General features: G+C 40.9%; 1 protein-coding gene across 5 annotated transcripts in view; it reads left to right on the top strand.

The window, feature by feature from the left end:
- plppr2a (phospholipid phosphatase related 2a) overlaps positions 1-20,591 on the top strand; it is a 50,198-nt gene extending 29,607 nt beyond the window's left edge. For 2 of the 5 annotated variants that reach the window (XM_038693478.1, XM_038693502.1), the window contains 5 exons: positions 13,038-13,158; positions 13,723-13,973; positions 14,893-15,069; positions 15,908-16,051; positions 16,746-20,591. In XM_038693478.1, the coding sequence (XP_038549406.1) occupies positions 13,038-13,158; positions 13,723-13,973; positions 14,893-15,069; positions 15,908-16,051; positions 16,746-16,802 (750 nt within the window). In that variant the 3' untranslated portion in view covers positions 16,803-20,591. The remainder of the gene's footprint in view (positions 1-13,037; positions 13,159-13,722; positions 13,974-14,892; positions 15,070-15,907; positions 16,052-16,745) is intronic. The other 3 variants (XM_038693469.1, XM_038693488.1, XM_038693496.1) reach the window with 2 other exon arrangements.
- Positions 20,592-21,877: the final 1,286 nt, after the last annotated feature.

Here is a 21,877-nt window from a genome sequence, read left to right as displayed (position 1 = left end):
CTGCCACTGGTGTGTTTGGGTCAGAGCCAGGGTCTTTCAAGTCCAAAAGAGGGCAATCTAGCTCTCTCTCAGCTCCCAGTAGGGTCCCAAACATCTAATTAAAACCATCAATCACCTTTTGAAGCTTCAGCACAGGAAGTCAATCCAATGCTTGGACTTCAACATATTCCCACCTAGAATAGGTGCCTTTTTATAACTTGTGTTTATTCTTCCTTGTTAGTACATTTTTGTTTTGCCCAATATCTCACTGGGTGTGTGCCTACAGTTGGTTTTTAAACTATCTACAAAGCCAAAGGGTTTATTAGGTACACCTAGAAGCTACTGCAGTCTACTGCAATATGCCTGCAATAAATCCTTCATGAAGGTTATAATGTTTAGTTTTTGTGAAATCTGTTACACAGGTGGCTCATCTTTCTGATAATGTTGCCAGCTGTAGTTTGTTGTGCTGCTGAATTGTATTGCGTTTTACGGAGAGATGTTTGTAATATTTTGTTGACTCCATTTATATTAGTGAGGGTAGGATTTAGTGCTCTGCTGTTGTATTAGACTGCATAAGTGTCAGACAGTTTCACCTAATAGAGTGCCAATGATTGTAATCCTTCGGCTTATGTTAAAGAGTAATTTAACACCCCTGAAAATCTTCTCCTTGCTGAGCTCCGCTGGTTTACCCTCTCACCTTGCTGCAGTGAAGAACAGGTGGACTCCAAAACCCAGTGACATCACTGTAATTAAGCTAACATTAGCGTCATGAGTTGGTTGAAAACACTGTCCCTAACTGATTTTTTATTGTTTCCAGCTGACTCGTTGTCAAAGGAGAATCTTGAAAAATAGTCTTTTACAGGGTGGGGGTGAGAAACAAAAAGAAGAAGTTTGTAAAAAAAAAAAGTTTGTTCATTATGTGATTATTTTATATAAGTGATCAAATTTGCAGGCATCCTTTGGGTTTGATTATTTGCGGAAATATAGGCTTACAAGGACTGGAAAAAATTTCAAGCTTTTGCAAACATTGATTTTGTGCTGAATCTCAATTCATTCTTGCCATCATATATAGAAAGTCACACATTTGCGTGTTTGCTTTCAAATAACTATAAATTCATATGTTTATTTAGAGAAGAAAACCAGTGAACTTCCTGTTAATAGATTAATGCTCATAGAATACTGCGTTATTTTACCCCAAGGCAACTGCTGTATCTGCAATGACACTGAAAATTCTCTGTTCAACCACACACTTGAGTTCATTTTAAGGGCATCTTGAAAGTTTGCCTAATAGAGCTTATAAGCCATTTAAGTCTAGGATGAATTAACTTATCTACTGCAGATTCAATCTGACAGTGTGCACGCAAATGTGTGTTCATCTTCTCTGTAAATCCTTCCTTTGATCAGTTTTGTTTTTTGTCTTTCTCTCTCTTTTAACCTCTGTTGCTTCTCTTTTTTCCACGACCTTCTGCATTCCTCTCATCCATACTGACCTTTTCGTCTGCATGTTCTGTTCATCACAATTCCTCTCAAATCTGCTGGATTCACCCAAATTTTAGTCTAAGTAGTGCAGTACCCGTTCACAGGGAAATTTTTGTTCAAAATGTGCGTCTCACGTTAGTTTCACCGACAGCAGTGGCTGGCAATAGGCAGCCTGCAGGCCAGATTAAATACATAAATAGATAAATACATAATTACTTTGATAGCAGCTGGTGCTGAAATAGATCTAAGTCATGACAGTGGCAGGTACTCACATAATAACTTCCTCTTGTGACCGTGCTTACAAAATAAAAGCGCTAGAAATTTTTTGCAGCAGTGCTTTATTTCGAGTTGAATTGAGACGTTTCATTTTGAAAAGTAAAAGCTCTGTGCTGACACGGTTCTCTGTCATATTTATTAATTCTGAATGTGTTGGGTGTTCAAATTGCACCACACTCCCTTGGGTCTGCAGCAACACACCCGCCACATTTGAAGTCTATTGGATGGAACGGTTCCTGACATAATCAAAACACAAATACACAGACATACATACAGATTTCTTCCTTTACTAGAGAGATAGCACTTAAAACTATTTTATCATCATGTTTATCCCTTCCAACATATTCTGAGATTGTCTCCGCTCTCATCAACACCTCCTCTGCCTTTTCAAACTCTTTATGCCTTGTCCTTTCTGAAATCTCCTCACACCTGTTGTTTGTCTCACCTTCCAATTAACACATGTCATCTGTGAACTGATGGAACTTTTCAGCTTGTCTGCTCCACAATCCTTGACTGGAGTGAATCAAACAGTTTGCAACTGCACAGGAAGACATCAAAGTTCTGTTTCTATGCCCCACTTCCTGCTCTTTTCCTTAGATGAAGAGAAGACCTCTTGTATATGACTGGAGTCAAACTGAGGAAGTCAATACTATTTCTATAGCCCAATATCAAAATCACAAAATGTATCTATCTAATGTATCCGTACATCATACAACACCCTCTGTCCTTCCCCTGACCCTCATTAAAAGGCACACACACTGAGAAATTATCTTAAAAAATAGGAAAAATGTCAGCTTTCAGCTTTGGTCTGACTCATCTAGTTGAAAACCAGGTGAAGCCCATACTACATTCAAGGGCAGATTAGATCCATGTGTAATTGAAGGGGCTGTATGTATTTTTGAAATTTATTTATAACCTCACATAAAAATGAACCATTCGCCGGCTTCTCTGTCATCTTGTCAGACCAAGGCAAGACCAAGATCCATATTCCCATTAAAACATCCACATTCAAACACTAAGAGTTGAAATCAATGTAAGCATCGCCGTCGCCGGGAAGGGTGACAGTTGACGGTAACAACGCATTTTAATTAGGGTTATTGGTTGCATTTGTAGCAATACCTTTTACATCCAGTCAAAGTTAGGATGTTAACAAATAAATCAGACAATGCAAAAATAATTTACTGATATTCCCAAAGTTATGGTCCTGACTGTTCTTGAAATAGAATCCAGAGTCCTCAATGTCCAAGACCGTCAAGTCCGAGACGAAACCAAGACCATGAAAAAGTGGTCTTAAGACCGGTCTTGAGTACTACAACACTAACACCAACCAGTTGCTAACATTGTTGGTTGCAAAATACTATAGCAGTATGTCTTGCCACATTACTTCACCAGCTAACGTGATCTATATTACTGTCCTGTGTATTATGTGAAATTTTGATGTTAGCCTGCAAGAAATAATGCAACGGTACAAAACGAAATGATTTCGGGGGTTTTTTTGTGAAATGATTTGTTAAGCTGAAATAAATATTACTGTAGTTTAACTGAGTTTCCAGCAGTTTGTGTGATGCTGTCTCTGGTGTGTCTGCCTCTGTTTTGGCTCACTCATTAGTGTGAGCACGCACACAAGCACACAGAAGGAAGTAGTTACCACTAAAGGCCATTGAAAACCACACCCCTTTAAGACAACACTGCAAAAAAAAAGACTAGGCGATTAATTTAGCCGGAAACAATATCACAAATTATACCTCTACTGATGCTTAAAGAGGTGGTATTATGCTTTTTGGCTTTTCCCCTCTCCTTTATTGAGTTATATCTTTTTTGTGCATGTAAAAGGTTTGCAAAGTGAAAAAGCCCAAAGTCCAGCCCAAAGGGAGTTCCCATCTCCCAAAGAAAACTCTGCTCTGAACCGCTTGAAAGCTCGTTTGTAGTCCAGCCCTTTACTTCCTTTACTTGTGACGTCACAATGAAAACGCGCCATAAAGCTTGCCAAGCAGCTAGCGGGGGTCAGACAAAATTGAGTTGAAATATGGTGATTTTTGTAGTGGTTTATGGTAAGATGTTGAACAATGATGTTGTGTGGTTGTGGACTTGTGAGTAACTTATACTTATACCATCTGCTAGGTTACGGTCGCAGTCTGAAGCGGCTTTGTTTTGGATCACACTACCTTGTTTCTTACGAACCACTCTTCTCTGCTTCTGATTGGCTAGTAGTCCTTACCTGGGAACTGCACATAAGCAACTCCCAACAAAGATTTTGTACAAGTAAGATGCATCACTCTGTAGCTCAAGAGCATACAACACCAAAGGTGAAAAGAAGAACTGCAGCAATGTGCAGTATGAGAAAAATATGGTGTATTTTGAAAATTAAACCATGTAAACCTGTTCTGGTACAACCCCTAATTAATATTTTGAACCTGAAAATGAGCATAATACTACTTCTTTAATAAATGTAAATTCAATTATGATCAATAAGATCAACTTATTAATTATCTTAATTACAGTAATGACTTCGGTGATTCAACAAGATTCAACAAGATTTTCTTTATTTTTTCATGACCCAGCAACCTAAAAGTTGTTGTCATCAATGACTTATAACTGATTTATAAACCATTAGCAATTTTTTTACTATCATTGATAAAACCAATAGTTAAGTAAGTAATAGGCCGTTTAAAAACGTATAGTGTAACGTGGTAATTAGTGAGCTTAAGAAGAACTGGTAGGCAGATTTTGTTGCCTTTGGACAGAGTCAGGCTAGTTGTTTTCCTGTTTTCAGTATTTTTGCTAAGCTAAGCTAGCCGGCTGCTGGCTGTATCTTAATATTCACTGCACAGACACAAGAGTGGTATTGAACTTCTCATCTGACTCTCAGCAAGTATTTCGTATTTCTCTAGATGTCGAATAATTCCTTTTAACACTAGTCATATTGCTCAGCCTTGGTATATGTGAGTTGATATAGGGTGCAATATTACCACGGTAACATTGCAATAGACAGTGACAGTGACCCTTAGAAAAAATTTTTGTTTTTCTTTATCACAGTTCATCAGTACACCCTATGCATTTCATGCTTTGCTTATTTTATATTTTATTGTAAAGCACTTCGCATTACCACTGTGTATCAAATGTGCTACAGTATATATCTAAAATGATATTGCCCTGGAGATCATCCCCAACGTTTGCTATGTTGTAACTCCAGTGTAAAAATAACATTGTATAAACACTGATAAAGGCCAGATATATTTGTTTACCAGCTAGCCCTGCGAGTAGTCCTCACGTCGCCAAGCTTCTAGAACCAAATATTTTTCGCTCTTCTTTCAGGCTTTACGCTGTTTACCACCTTGAATCATACCGTATGACTTCTGTTGTGTTTATGGTTAAGTATGTAAGGCAATACAAACACAGACCTACACACACGTCAATCCAGGCCATTATGCTGCTAACCCAGGTTAATGAGACAGATGGCGGGGGGGGCTCCATGGTGAGAGAGGGCGGCATTGGTTGCTGTGACACTGGCTGCCATGGGAGCATATGTGCTTGGGTGATGGCTTTCTCGCCTCGGCCCCATGACTTCTGTTCTTCATTCTGCGATGGAAAGGGAAATGAGGAAAACACGCGATAAGAGGGGAGATGATGCTGATGCAGGGTTAAAGTTGTTATTAGAGGAGAAAGAGAGATAATATATGTGCTTGCAGCCCATCATTAAAAAAAAAAAAGAAGAGAAAAGATGTAATCACAGCTCCGAGAGAAAACCCAAAGAGAAACTGATAGGGATTCTATTCATGGAAGGAAGAGGTATGTGTTGTTTTCTTCACTGCACATTAAAAGTGCCTCTATCTGCTCTAACTATCGGTGCTGCTGATACCCATACACAGTCTGCACAGCTCCCACTCTGCCTGGAACACGATTACCTCTCTGATCTAACTGCTCATGATAATATTACCCAAGCCAGCATTGGATTGCATCAACAGACCATTTTAATATTTTTCTCATCAAACTGTCTCCTTCTTCCCTCTGCCACATTTTAATTTTCATGTCACCTTAACCAGTTCCTATCCTTCACTCTCTCTGTGGTTTTGTTCAGTGCTCCATGTACCATTTTTGCTGTCGGGCCGCGAGGCAGTTGTTGCATCACCCTGACTGACTATACAGTGAACAGAGCGAGAGAGATAGACAGAGAGAGAGTGTGTTTTTGCCTTCCTCTCTGGTTTGGGCAGAAGTCACCCATTCCTGTGAAATGAGATTAGACCGAACAGTAGTCATTTCTGCTTCTTAGCTTTGATCCATTTTTCAGTCGGGCAGAGTAGAGAGGCACCCCAGGGGTCCTGCTTGGCTGGTGGACCGCCATGCTTCACTCAACACCTCGGACATCTCTGACGAACGCCAGTGCCCAATCTGCATTCACAACAGGGGTGCATCCCAGCTCGCCACCCTCTATTCTTACATCTTTGCTTTGGACCAAATCTGTGTTTTTCTGTGTGTAGCTGTCACACACGCTCTCTACAGAAAATGATTAAATGTTTATTAAGCCTAGGTGATAAAACAGATTTATGAATGAGTGGGAAGTGGAAAATTTCTCCATGTTTTTAAATGTTTTAAATTAAATTAAAGTTTAATTTTACACACAGAGCTGCAAATGATTAATCATAAAATTTTTATTGTAGTTTTCTGATGATATTCCTTCATATTCACTAAATATTTTGAGTAGAATAAAAATTACTTTTACAATTATAGTAATTTAACAGTAATAAACAGTTTTGATATGTCTATAATTATACCCGAGTACGTAGCCATCTTCGTTGTGCTGACCTGAGGTTTTTACAGTAGCAGTGAAGGAAAAGCCGTCGAACGCAGCCGTTTTGGTATGTTGTTTGCCGCCTTTTGATTTGGGAATGGAGGCCTGAAAGTCTGATTAAGCCACTTGTTCAACATCCTGCATTCATTGATTCACTCAAGGTACTTCAAGGTCAGAGTTTGTATTTGGCTACAACTGTTGCATGGTGTTAAAGTTATAATATAAGATTTATAAGATTTCAGTCCTGGCTGATTTGGCAACACTTGCTGTCGCTGGTGATAACAGCAAGTGCACTTTGATACTACAGCAATCAGCTCAGAAATACAACAGAAGAGCAACTGGTGTGTCTGTTTATAGTGCGGCTAAACGCACGTCATGTTGTTTCAATGAAGAAGTCAGTCAAAAATTGTCATGCTGCGCAGGGAGAGTGGTTTTCCACACAACATCAGGGAACTGTAAAGTTGGTTACCTTGCTGCGGAGTTTGAGGTGTGCAGCCTGTCGCCTAAAGCTCTTCATCTTCTACAGCTCAGTGTCGCTGCTGCTTGTTCCAGTGCTACCTGCAATATTTAAACATTTTTTTTATTTCAGAGACACACATTGTTGATTGTTGACAATTTCAGTCAGTGCTAGCCTCAGTGAGAAATACATTGCATTTCCTTTAACTACTTTACAACAAGAGCGAACTAATGTTACATGGTTTTAACATTTAACATGATGTGTGTGTGTGTGTGAGGGCAGCATGGAAATCAGCCACTAACAATACATAAACAATAAAATCGATGACATAGAGAGGTGATTACAGAATGTAAATACACCGAATAGCTGTTGCTGAAAGAATAGTGACCAAAAACTAGACTGAACTGATTTCATGAGAATCGTAAGGATTATAACTTTGGAATTTGGGGAGGGTCTCTTTGATCGAATTGAATTTCGAGGAAGTTCATGATATTTATCCCAGGTCCTGTCACTGAAGGTACATTCAGGTACATCTGTCAGAATACCGTGTGGTTAGTGGCATGGGTCTGACCTCCACTCCACTGATTTTAAGATGTAAAAGGACAATGATGCAGGGAAAGAAGATAAACAGAAAGATAGCTACATAATGGTGATTGTGAGACATAAAACAGCTTGCAGTCCCATTGACGCAGATTTTTAGGCAATGTAACAGAGCAGATTTGGAAAAGTGGAGCATGCAATTGAACTGGATAAAAATGGAAGGGGAAAGACAAAGAACACATAACCTACTTTTCCTTCCAGTGGGAAAAAAACATTAAAAGGTGAAAGAGAAAAGGGGGATCGGGAGAAAGAGAGTGATTAGTGATGCTGCAACACAATGATGAAAAGGTTTTGCTTCTGTAAGATGGAACAAACCTATACTACATCAGCATAATACTACAAACAAGTGTTTGGGCGACGGGACAGATTTCTCAGCAGGCTAACAGTGGTTACGATGAGCAATCACAGTTTGCTCAGCGGAAGGAATGGTATCGCTCTGGGTCTATGATTTAGTGATCTGTGTGCATGAATGGGTGTGCTTTCGCACATGCCTCCGTTTGTGTAGATGCGGAGAGCTTTGTGTTAAGTGCTATTTGCGAATGTCTTTGCGAATGCATTTATGTGTTGTGTGTGTGTGTGTGTGTGTCCGTCCATCCATGAATGAGATCATGTTCTTTTTCTCAGCCATCGTTCTCCATCACGTCAGTGGATCGGTGTACATGCTGTTGTCTGCATTCTGTCTGTATTTTCAGTCAGCACCCAATCCACGTGGTCAAAATCCTGGTGAGAACCACATTTGAGTAAAGGTGATGTTGATCCTGATGTACTCAGACAAGTGCAGTGTCTTTCCTATCATCTATTAGCCCAAATCTCACATGTACACTGCATTGCAGAGAGCAGTGAGGTCACTGTAGATGATGACAGATAATGGGATGCTAGTGACAGCTAGGCATCTCTTTGTACTTCACACATGAATAACCTTCCTAATCTTGTCAGAAGTATTTGGTCTTATGGCTGCAGAGCTGTGTGAATCAGAAATGGGTCTTTTGGTTGGTCTGTACAATACAAGAGTTGCAGCATGCTTTCATTACATTAGATGCCAAAGAAAGTTTAAATGTCTTATGGCAATGAGTTTCTGCTAAATTCTTTCAGTGTGGCTGTTTGAGCTATAAACACTTATATGACATACAGATATGGACGGATGACACTTTGTACATTTTCAAACAAACCGCAAGCTGTCTTGCAACATTATGAATTATTAGCCTCACATTACAAAGTACACCAAGACCACTGAAGAAATAATCAAGGTTATTTTAAGCTATCAAAAGATGTAAAAACAAAAGTGGAGTAGAAGACCTCAGAGCTTTTTGCGGCATTGCTCCAATTTATGTAATGGCTCAGTATCAAGCATACATTATATTTCCATCCGCTGTCTTTTATTTGTTGTTTTTGCCACCTTATTTAATCAGTAACACAGGCTTAACGCGGTTAGTTGCTATTTGCAGAAGGGAATACTAATGGAAGCAATCTGCATCTCGCTGCTCCGCTGCAGTGCCATCATTCAGGCTTATTCCTAGATGCTTGATTTGTCCTTGCGGCTTTATTGACATCATTACCACACGAGGATAGGCTGTTTGTCTCTTTGCATTCACACCTGTCCTGTGCCTAACTCGCAGCTTCAAACAGTCTTTAAAATACAGGAAACAAGCTAGTAAAGCTGGTTTCACACCGCAATTAGATCTTCCTGATTCATCACTATCTTTAAAAAAGCTCATTGAGATAATATTCTTTATGTACAGAATGAGCATATCCTTTTTTCCGCCAGCTTCTGAAATGACATATCTACTTAATAATTGTTTGTTAAAATTAAATGTAAAATAATTATATAAACACAAAATATATTCATCTATCCCTGTTCTCGTCTTGCTCTCTTCATTCCCATACTCCCATTGACTGCTCCTCCGTCATCTCCATAATGCTCTTCATTCATCTCATCGCTCCGAGTAAAACATCCCTGGTTATTGTCTTCTAATAGACACGTATTCATAAACAGGGCCTGTCTGAATGCACTCGCACATTTGACAAATACCCACTGACACAAATGGAGATCTGATTACTTACACACACAGAGCAGAATCCTCCAGCTTCCTTGTGTGGACAAAAATGGGTTCTGTAATCATGATGTTGTTTGTGCACGCACACAGAATTAATCTCGTCTCATGTGTGTATTAATGTTTCATTCCATCACTCCTTTCTCTTGTTCTGCACATAAATGATGCACGTGACTATGCATGTAAAATATGTCCTTGTGTACACTCAGCTGAGTCCTCATCCTGCTATTTCTGGAAATCCTGGAAAGGTCCTGGAACGGCACGTTTTTGGCCACATCACCACACTACTGCAGTGTATAGACTGGATGAGCAGTTTAATTTCAAGGAATTATAATCCGCTCGTCCTTAAACTGCAGCGACAATCTCGTCATATTTAACTACGAATCCTTGGCCGAGTCAGGGAGCTGGAGCGAGTCCCACTGCAGTGGAGAGAGATAATTTAGAGACGTTGGTTGAAATAACTCGTTGCATGACTCACATGGATGCCATTCACGCATGAATAATTAATTCCTGCAGTATTAACCTCTAACCCCATCACTGTTCTACCTTTCCCATACTGTCCTGTATGACTTTTCTTACTCTTCAACTTGCATCCTCTTGTGTTCTCATACTCTCACTCTTTCACTTAATCTCTCACGCACTCTCCTACTTTTATTCTGAAGGGCATAGGTTTGGCTACAGAAGTGTTTGAGGGCAATGTAGTTGTGAGTTTAAATCTTTAGCTGTGATTCATAGTGATACTATTTACTGTTGTTGTGAAATGTGGGAGTTTACACTGTAAAATCTCATCATCGATTATCAATCACTATTTATCATTACATCAGGGTAATTAGCTACAATGGTCAAAATCAGGTGCAACTGAATAACCCAATCACATCCACAACTCATAATCATGAGTTTAGTCTCAGTTGTTTAGAAACATTTTTAGCTTATTGGTTTAACAGCATTCATTGCATTTGTGTTAAAATTCTCCTCCCATTACTGGACAAAAAGACTGTAGTAGTACTACTATATGCTTCCAAAAAGGCCAACCACCCACTGTTTGACAGCTTCAAGAGCACTTGTCCATGAGCGACAGCACACTCCCATTATCTCCCATTTTGTGGTATACTCATGCTCAAACCCTCCGCGGTCCGACAGTCCCCATGGAAACAACCGCCATGCTGTCTTTTAATTGCCCCATAAATGTTTGTCCATAGTGTGACGGTGCCCCTAACATCTCTGATTTGAAGCCGCAGATTAAACCCACTCAGCTTTGATTTCATGGTCCTATTAGTGTTTAGAGGGTTGCCATGGAACACCCAGTAGGGTTGTATTTCACTAATGGAAGAAAGCAGTCGGCTGGGCACGCACTTCACAGTAGTGCTGCTCAGACTGGGCTCCTGCATGCTATTAACTAATTTGACTCAGCTGGACTCACTTGGAAATGCCTAGAAGCATGAGACTTCACTGAAACATGATCATTTTATCTCTTTTGTCTTAGTCGTGCAATGCCTTTCCTTCTCTTTTTTTCTCTCTGATTACCTCTATAGTTCGTTTGTTTCCTCCTGCTTTCTCTCCTCACACAGCAGTGCTTCAGACATTGTCACTGTTGGGGATGAATGGGAGATTATGTCAAATATGGCAGACATAAGAACCAGGTTGATGGTTTGGGGAACACGGCGTTAACGTGGGTCCCACTGTTGTCACAGCAGAGCATGGAAACTGTCAGGATGATTTAGGATTAAGTGTATCTCTGTCATAGATAGTTATTCATTGAGGGAGCAAAGTTTTAGTCTGTGCTTGTGTCTTTGAGTGCTGAAAGCTCTCATACAGATGAGTCTCGCGCCGCAGTCCATTAAAGGATCATCAGTCTGGAGTGGCACCGCTGTTCAGACTCACAGGGAGTGAATCGAACACAATCACCTGACCAAAACCTCAGAGCAGTAAAACTGCAAGCAACCAGCAACAATGGCTGCTTTTTTTTGATCACAGAAATGTCCAGACTGTAGTGAGTTTTTAATGTAACTGGAGCGATAGCACTTGCTTGCGAGGGCCCCAGTGTTGGTAAAAAAAAAGGGGGGGGGGGGGGGGGGCACTGCAGCATTTACTCGTAACACACTACACTGATACACTCTCAGTTAAAAACGACTCCTCCTGTCTGATGATTCTACTGTTCACCTTGAGCTGTAACAGCCTGTCCATTAAAATATGTGGTCTAATAGTTTTAAATGCAGATAAAAAGACATTAAAGTCTATGCAGCACATATCGTCTGTGCTCCTCTGCCTTCTATATGCAAAGGCACTATAAGTGAAGATTCCCAGGCCCTGGGAACATGGTGTTTATCAGTTGACATTTGAAACAAGTGACAGTAAACAAAACTAAGCTCTTCCCTACACTCCTCTAGTACCCTACCAGTTAATCTATCAGGACCAGCTGCCTTTCTTATAGTAATCCTTTTAGAAGTTCGACAAACTTCCTCAGCAGCCAAGTTGTTGTTTAATCAAATTCCACGCAGCATTGCAGTATGATGTATCAAACCTGCCTTTGAATGTCTTTAATTAATTTGCAAAGATCATCTGCAATGGTTATTTCCTTTCCGTTCCTGTCTTATCACTGTGTATGCTCTGTGCCATTTAAATTCTATGAAGATGTCCCATGATGTTCCCCTATTATGCATCCTTTATGCTGCCAAAGCACAGGTCAAGTGTTCTTCCTCCTCTAGTGGGACAGATAATGGCAAAAGTATAAGAAATACATGTGTTATGGAAAAGCCATATAAATTCCCCCAGTCCAAATTAACAGCATCAGGAGCGGCCTTTTCTCACTTAGCCACAGTGTCTTATATCATGCTAGCAGCAGCCGGGCGTTCGCCTTCAGATAAATCTATACAGCAGTAATGAATAACCGTTCAAACTCCCCAGGAACGACAGAAGCTCAACATCCTCAGAACAATATGACTCTTAAAGTGTGTAGTTTTTCCACCCTGTCTCGTTTACATAGATACCCACACTTCCACCGGCTTTTTTCCTCATTATCAGTGGATCACAATCCATTTTCACGGGATCAATAAAACCCTGCGACACAAAGCAGGGAATTGTCAGTTATCATGTTTCAGTAAAACACAGCGGGCAGCTGCACCCTGTGAAATACCTCACAGCCGACTGAAGATCCGTTAGTTGCTTGAGGAGGGAGCATGTGTTTGCAATGATCATTCCCCTGGGCCCGGACTCTCCGTCAAGACCCTCGCACGCCAACCTCTGTGCCTTCTTCTTGTCAATGCGTTCGCTCATCTCATACATTCCCTCAGCAGTTCCAGTCAAAAATGCCGCTGCTGCTGCACTCAGCTGTGAAAAAAAAAAAAAAAGACACTAAAAGGACACTGAACATTTTCAACCACTTGTTCTGTTTTCTTTTTGTGGACAGATTCTCGTTGGGGAGCTGTGTGCCTTCTTCACCAAGGCAGAGGGAACCCAGGAGAAGACCATTGTCACTGCAGACTGCTGCTACTTCAACCCCCTACTGAGACGCATAGTACGCTTCCTAGGTGAACATGCTGTTTTGTATTACACAGCTCCTCTGCAGGCCTGAGAAAGGAAAGGGCCTGAGAAAGGGCATTTTTTGTGTCTGGGTGTGTGTTTTTGACGAGGAGACGGAGAAACAGAACAACAACAAATTTAAATCACAAGAAAGAACGTGACTTGTAAGAACGTGACCTGCTGCACTTCAGAGCTTGTACATGTGGCTGTTAATTAGATGATAAACTGCGATCTAATCTCTGTGGTAACATATTGAGGATCATGGCAGGAAGACACTTGTGCATATTAAGTAGCCTGCAAATTTGCATCTTGAGCTGAATCAGCTGAGGTGGAGGCTTCCTGTTGCAATTTCACACGTCAGCTGATAACAATGTGTTGGAGCTATTTTAGGGAGAAACAACTTATTATCACCCGTTTTATCTTGTAGTGCTTTTACGAGTTTTAATATGGCTCTCTCTCAAACATCTAATGGGATTTTCTCCATATCTTTGAACTTTTTTTATCCTTTCTGTCTTGCTCGCCTTTTCCACGATACCTAACACCCCCCTCCCCAATACTCGTCTCCTTCCCAGGTGTCTATGCCTTCGGCCTGTTCACCACCACCATCTTTGCCAATGCTGGCCAGGTGGTGACAGGAAACCAGACGCCTCACTTCCTGTCTGCCTGCCGACCAAACTACACAGCGTTGGGCTGCCAGTCCACCATGCAGTACATCGCAGAGCGCCGTGCCTGCACAGGCAACCCACTGATTGTCATGTCTGCACGTAAATCCTTCCCGTCCAAGGACGCAGCGCTCAGCGTCTACTCTGCAGTGTACACAGTGGTAGGTCAGAGTATGCTGGATTTCAATTTAAAACTTTTCTTTTAAAGCAAACAAAAGAGTTGATTTTGTCAAAGGGGAGTGAGTGGGTAATCGAAAAGCCTTGATTTTCACTTTAAACTGAAAATTGACAAGAAGAAACTTTTGTACAAATCCTCCGATAAAGATCACAGATTGGGGCTGCATCAGAGAAGAGTGTTGTACATCCAATAATTGAGCCCTGCTCATAACTTTTCTTTAATCCAGTAGCATGGATTGGTCACTAATGGGGAATATTCTCAGTGCACAGGAAGTGATAAATCATCTTTTAAGGCGAACGCAAAGCCAGACAATGTACCAAGACGTTAGCTGTAGCCAGCTAGCAACCTATGAATTGACTGTTCGTGTGCTTCTCCTGTTTGTGTGTGACAAATCGGACTCAAAACTGATTGCAAAACTTGCTATAAACATTATTTTATATCACTCCAGAAGCCTCTCCTTTTCTCATAGTCTCACTGCAAGTAGGCCTACCACTAAGTACCCAGTGTATGTATATTTTCATGTCATGCTGACATTTCTTCACCTTAATTCTTGCCTACTAGATCAAAAAAATGTCCACATCCACCCTAACTTTTGCATTGACTGTATATTATGCAATTTCTCTAAAATTCCATTTGAGTCCACAATGAACAGACCTTAAAACAACGATGCAGTTTCTCCTGAGCTCATAGTGGCTGAAAACCTACTTTGTTGAGATCATTTTCAACCTTGTTAACCTTTAACCTGCCAGTTAGTGGAAGAAATTCTGTTTTCTACACCTCATTGCCTGGTCTCTGAAAAGCCTAGTCAGGTTGTAATGATGCATACATACTTGTGTGTCTTGTGATGCGTCCTGTGTTTGTTGTACCCTACTGTGCTCGCCCTCCTGTACGCCTCTCTGCAGATGTACGTGACGCTAGTGTTCAAGACCAAAGGCACGCGGCTGACCAAGCCCACCATCAGCCTCACCCTGCTCTGTCTGGCCATGCTAGTAGGTGTGGTCAGGGTGGCGGAGTACCGCAACCACTGGGCTGACATCCTGGCGGGATTCTTCACTGGGGGAGCAATTGCAGTTTTTTTGGTGAGAAGAGACAGCTGTATAACGTCTTATGGACGGAGCTAATGTCTGGGAAAATAACCCCTGTCATCAGGTTTATTTGAGACTTCACATACAGAGAACCTGTTTTATGAAAGTTGGGCTCAGAGTTTGAAAGATGTGCATTTACCATTCAGGCAATGTCTAACAGATGCAGTACTAAACGCCTGTATTGTTCCTTTAAAACTTTTAGGATGAAAAGAGAGATAATTGGTGGATAATTGTCCATTTTCCTAATTAGCCGATTGATCCAATTGACCATTGCTACTCTAGTCAGTCTTTCCATTCTCACATAACACGTGTGGTTTATAATAACAGTGGCAGATGACGGTGAAATTATGGGCTGAAATGACACGTGTACCTAACAAATTTCATCAGCGGTGGTTTGCTAGTGGAAGCTAATGCTAATGCTGAAGCTCTAGTATTTGAATTGGCCGAATAGTCCACCTCCAGCTGACTTTTTAAATGCGTCCAGCTGGTCTATTTTAAAATGAGAAACCTGTAAAAGGGTCTAATAGATGAACTCGATGGCTGCATACATGATATGGTGCCAAAACGCTGAGGCTACACATCTCAGGCATATCCTCACCAGTTGATCCATAATGAATATATGTATAACATTTGCAGGTAACGGTGCAGCAGATGAAATCCATTGCTTGCATATTTTGTAAGGAATGGACTTTTTGTTTTGAAAAGGCTAAAAGAGCAGACACCTCCTTCCAAACTCTTGAGATAATATAAGAGCTCTATGCATTTGACATTAGCAGGGTCAGTTCTTTCTCTCTGCTCCTCTCTAACTCTTTCTCCTGGTCTCTATCTCCAGGTGACTTGTGTGATTAACAACTTCCAGCAGATGCTGCACAGTCTTCCTCCACCACGACCCCAACGCCCCGAGTCTGTGCTAGGCATGCCAATGGTGACGCTGCCCTGTGTGGAGAGTCCACTCGAAAAGTTAAGTGGCCCTCAGGTAAGAGGCGGGGGTGGGTGTGAGGCACGGCTGCGCTCACAAAAGAGGGGCTGAGATACGCACCCCTTGTCTCTTACCTGAATCTGTTGTCCTCCTTTTTCCCAAAGAGAACAAATCCTCGAACATGCATGCTTCAAACCCCACTTGCACCCCAAGTCTCAACAAGCACACCCAAGTGAATCCTTTGAATCTCCGAGCCTTGATGTATGCTGATAAGAACACAGTGAACTCAGAGATTTGTTCTACTGATTTCAACCAGAGGATGGAACGAATTCTAGTGTGTGCTTTGGAAAGAGGTGCTACTTTAGTCCTAAACTACAGCTTTACACATTTGCTTGTTATTGGGGACTTAGAGGGTAACTTATATCTTTGAGGTGAGTCAGCAGTTTGGCTGACACACTTGAGGTGCCTTTTATCATTCGGATATAATGCAAAGCAGTTGGCTGGAGAAAAACTATGAATTCAGAAGTTGTAGCGATTTCAGAGGTCCCCTCAGGTTGTGTCTTCTCTCCAACAGTGCTGCATTTTCTAAAGATATTCTCTCAGGGGTGGAGCAGCACGAGACCACGTCCAAGTATTTTAGGAAAATGTCTTGCGTCCTCTGTGGTCTGTCACCGTCACTAACCCTCACTGACTCTTTTCCTCTGTCTCCCACCTCTCCTCTCAATCTCCCTTGTCCCTCACTCTCCTCCAGCATCCTGCACTCTCCTCCTCCTGCCCACCTTACAACACCTACGTCCAACCATTCTAACCAACTTTAAATCTTTTCTGCCTGTCATTGTCTCTCCTCACTATCCCCGTCATCTGTTGCCTTATTTCTGTTTTGGCTCTATGCATCTGTTTTCTCCTCCTTCCCGCCCCTCATCCCTCGCATTGCTCTTGATTATTCTTTTCTTCACTTTTCTCTCTCCTCCGCCTTCTCTCTGCCCCATCCTCTCTCTTTCTCACTCCTCTCTTTCCCCTGCAGACTCCGCGGGGATCTCCGTTCACCGAGATCACATGACCATCAGCCCTATCGGTTCCCCGCCACCCCCGATGTCCTCATACCGTCTCGCTCCATTTCCAGCGAAGTCTAGACCAGTCGGAGGAGCACTCGCCGCACTGCGCCGCCCATCCGGCTGGCCGGTACGCAACGCTGCACCGCTCTTATTCCACGCAGGTCTAGACATCCCGTAACACAGCTCACGCACATTCACACACACCTCTGTTGCCCTCTCAACCCCCGGGGAACCGATAGGCAAACTCTTCAAAGACTTTCTCTTTTCTGGACACACAGTACAGTGAAAAACTGAACATTCAGAGTCAGGTACATGTCTTTTTTTTCATTTTGAACATTATAATTAAAGACTTTTGTTGTTACTTTTTTTATATAAACTCAGTCATGTGAAGCTCGCATTCATCTTCAGTGGTATGCCCTGTAAGGAAAAATATATCAAACTGACCACTGAGAATGTCCACAGCTTTTTTCCCTTCTTTTTTGCTTTGTTTTCCACAACGGTATGAGTTTTCACACGTTTGAAGGAGGCATGTGCTGAAAGCTAAACATGGTGGTGAACTCCCTGTATAACTCCCAGGACACAACTTTGACGTCTGCTGTCAGGAGGTTGCCATGTTGGACCAAAGAAACCCGCTGAAGGAGGCGTGTGCTGCTGAGATTTACCCATAAAAACATCCTTTTAGCAAGCCACACACAAACACACATTTTCCTCACTTGGTCTTTCCGTCTCACCCTCACTCCTTATCTTATCCCATTCACACATACACATGCACTATAGTCTGAGTAGTCAGCTCCCCATGAAGTTTACTGAGATCAAAGAATCCATTTCATATCTCTCGGCAGAAGCACCACGCAAAAGCAAACAGGCTGGAAGTAACAACATCTTGTTGGCTATCTTCTTCATGTTTTTTTTTGCTCTCAGATGGTTGCAACGTCTCAGAAACTGATGTGACATACAAACATATTTTATAAGACAAAGCCAAGCTCCCCGACTGCAGGTGGCACAACAGTGAGCCAAATAAAGTGCATCGCATCCAGGAGCAAACATTTGTTTTTTGTATTCTTTTGAGACAAGGAGCCTTCATACAAAACTCTTTCTGTGATGCCAACAGACTTTTTTGTTATGTTTTATTCCACACTGGAACAGCATCACTCACCCTGAGCTGGAGTCATGTATTTGTTGCGATTACGTTCTCAGATTTTATTAATAGATTTATTTATTGACGTGTGTATATATAGTCTGGTTACCATAAGCACACCATGTGGCGTGACAGTTTTGCTGATTTTGATTTGCACACTCCCTCAAATCCACGTTTTTTTATTCTCCCTTCTCTTCCTCTCCCAACACATTTATTTTATTTACAACCTCTGTTTAGTTCTCTTCCCTGTGGCGTTGGTATCTTGGCTATATTACCATCAGTGTGCTGTAAAATGTTTCCCTCTGCTGGACAACACACAAACACACACACAGACACAAGAATAAAGACCTGTTTTACAGAGCACACAAATATTCAGACATATTTTAAAGCACACACATGCACATCACACTTATATCCCCTAACCTAGTTGTTATGTATGTCTGTTCCCCTTAATCCACTTTCTATCCCTGAAACCTGTTTGTATGATATTGTACATAGCTCTTTTTTGTATTGAGTGTGTGATTTTTACACACACGTATCACCAACACTCAGTGTAGAGATAAGTGGGAATCTTGTATTTATTATGATGACAGTGTGTATGAAGATGCTGAACCACTCTGAACCAACACTGGATCGGCTGGAAAACACCCAGATGGCTCTTTGAATCAAACTACATGTGCCCACTGGACCATTATTAGATTATGAACTTGAAGCAATTTCTCTTTTGAATTCTCATATGAGCATAAATGGTTGAACAGTTTTTCCCTCTTTTATTGTCGAGTCTTCAGACATGTTCGTGGTCTTTATGTTAGCTCATGCTGCCAAATGCAAAGGTCAAGAAAGCTAGCATAGGGCAAGCTAGCAAAAATGCAACATGTTAAAGCAGCATGAAGTGATTCTTTTGTTGATAACTTGGGGCCAGTAGAACTAGCTGTGAACATAACATTGACATATTTTCACCATATAATGATGTGGCTAACTTGTTAGCATAATGCCCCTTATTTGTAGAAATGGAGCAACATTAGCTCTCATTTGGAGCTGTGTTTCTGGCCACCCGCTGAATGTAAATCCAGTTTTCACTCATGTGTTAACTGTGTTTCTGTTTCCACCAAGTTCTGAAAAAAATATCTGGCTTTTTTGCTGCTAAATGCTCTACCACCAAATATTAGCTAACCTTGTCTGTCTGCTGGCTGATGCTGGGCAGCTAACATACAGTTTGTTTATATATATATATATATATATATATAAAATCTTGTTAGCACAATATAGTTTAAATTGGCAACTTTAATATGTCAGTGTCTTGTGTACAGCTTGTTCCGCTGACCCCAAGTGACCAAAAGAATTTCAAACTGCTGTTTAATATCCATTTTGTATTTTTGTTAGCTTACGTTATGTTAGCTTTATTGACTTTTACATTTGGCTCTGTGCGCTAATAAGATCAGGCAAAAAATAAGAGAAAAATTGTATTCACGTCCACTATTTCTTTAAAAACTTTTGCGAAAACCATCATCTTTTGGGACTTTGGGTGCTCCACAGAAATCTATGAGCAATGAAGTTCTTTGTTGTTGTTGTTTGATTATTTCTACCTGAGCCACAACCATGTGGTTAAATGTGCAGTATAGCCATCAAGGGTGTGCTGAATTACCCTTACATATTACCCAGTGGATGTTAACCTCTGTTATGTGAGAAAGATGAAGTAGAGATTTAGTGAACATCTTTGATTTAACTGTTTATAAAAACAAATCGTAAGAACTGTGACATTTTGGTGGCTCACAAAGCCAAGGCACATATACCATGTATCTATAAAGTTGTGAATCTGAGTCCGCCTCATGACTTTTGCTGCATGACATCCCTTTGTTTCATATTTTTTCTCATTGCTTTCTATTATTTAATGTCCCGATGAAGCAAAAATGCCTTAAATAATGTAAATGGAAAAAATAGGTCTAGTACTTTCAAACCAGTGACAAACTAAAACAAGTGTTAGCTTCTCATTTGTGCAAAATCGCAGTAATTCATCACAGATGCAGTGAGTCAGTATCTGAATCACTGTGTGAGCTCTGCTTTTGAACAAGAAATGCATGAATGAGATACAACTGAATAAACACTAAAAGAAAAACACCCTGCAGAAAGAGCCAGATACTCTTCAGGTCCGAATATGTTCTCCTCTGGTTCAACCGTTGACAGCTTTACTTTTCCTGTAAAGACTGTAGTTACTTTAGTCTTTAGTTAAATCAGACAACAAACACGTCGCAGTTGACTGGCATGTGAATAAAAAGCACCAGTCTCCTTCAGATCTCTAACTCTGAGGGAGAACACACATTTCCTTTGATCCTGTTGCAGTAAACCCTCTGTTTTGTAAAGATTTGTGTGATGAGAACAATAAATGGATGCTGCAATAAGATGAGCTGTCTGTGTCAGTGTGCAATGTGTTTGTTTTGTTACAGTATTCACACAGTGGTTTGGTGTGATTCCCTGTGCATGTGCGCTGGTGTTTCTGTGGGCAGGCGTGTTTATCTTCTGTATGTACACACAGGTGTACAGTATGAGTGTGTGTAGGTTTGTTTGTATCTGTGTTCTTTCTGTTAAGAGGAGAGGAGATTTTACACTGACCACTGAATTTTCTGTCCAGTCAGAACACATGTGAGTTCATCAAGCCTAAAGCATCAGAGTACTTGTTAATAGCACTTGCTTTTTTGCTTTTTTACTTTAGTACCTTCTACACAATGGAAAGATGCTCTTGGTTGCATTATGGGAATTGTAGGATTCAGTGTTTTTTAAGTTGACCCATACTAGGGACTAAAAGTCACGATATGTTAGCCTCAGTAGAGCTAGTTGTAACTACTTTATATACATGTAAAAGTACTTTACCAGGGGGTTAAGCCATCCCTAAGGGTCACAAAATAAGTCTGAGGGGTAATGATTAATGTCAGATGATTAATGGGGAGAGGAAATAAGTAAAAACAAAGTTCTGCTACACAAATCTGTATTCGTTTAAGCTTAACAAGTGTAGAGGCATGCACATTTCAGTGTAAAATTATAATCTGTAAAGTAACTTGTAACCAAAGCTGTCATATAATTGAAGTATGTAAGTAAAAAGAACAATGCTTCTCTCTGAAATGAGTAGTGAAGCACAAGTAAAAAAGCATATACTACTTAAAATATATTCAGTGTCCAAATACTCACTGTCGTGACCCACCACGAGTGGCCCAGTTTATTGGCAAATATTGGCACATACTCAAGTACTGCCATCATGTGGTTCAATGTGTTCTTACCCACCACACACCATAGATGGATCTCAATCTTCATAATGATGCAATTGCAAGAATCTAAAGAGAAGTTTAAACATCTCAGCGTATTTATTTTTTGATCCTTTTAATGAATTTGCAACTTTGTAACCCTCCCATGTGGATTATAAGAAAGTTTAATTGAAACTCATGCAGGTCAGGGAGTAACAAGATGAAACTACATCACTTGAGATTTAAAGATAAAACCAACAGTCACTGTCACTTTCTGTCTTATGACACATGGCTGTTAGGAATATCTATATGATTGCTGTCACTCTCAAGAGGTTATGCATTTGCAGGTTAAATCCACAAGATGGCAATGCACATCACAGACATGTACTTGTATATGTTTTGAAGGGGCTACAGAGAGACAATTCCAACCCAGCATTCATCTTTTCAGACATCT

This window comes from Micropterus salmoides, unplaced genomic scaffold, assembly GCF_014851395.1.
Source record: "Micropterus salmoides isolate LMB-PRFRI ecotype aquatic unplaced genomic scaffold, ASM1485139v1 Ms_hic_scaffold_10, whole genome shotgun sequence".
NCBI classification, from domain to species: domain Eukaryota; kingdom Metazoa; phylum Chordata; class Actinopteri; order Centrarchiformes; family Centrarchidae; genus Micropterus; species Micropterus salmoides.
This window is presented reverse-complemented; position numbering and strand designations above follow the sequence as displayed.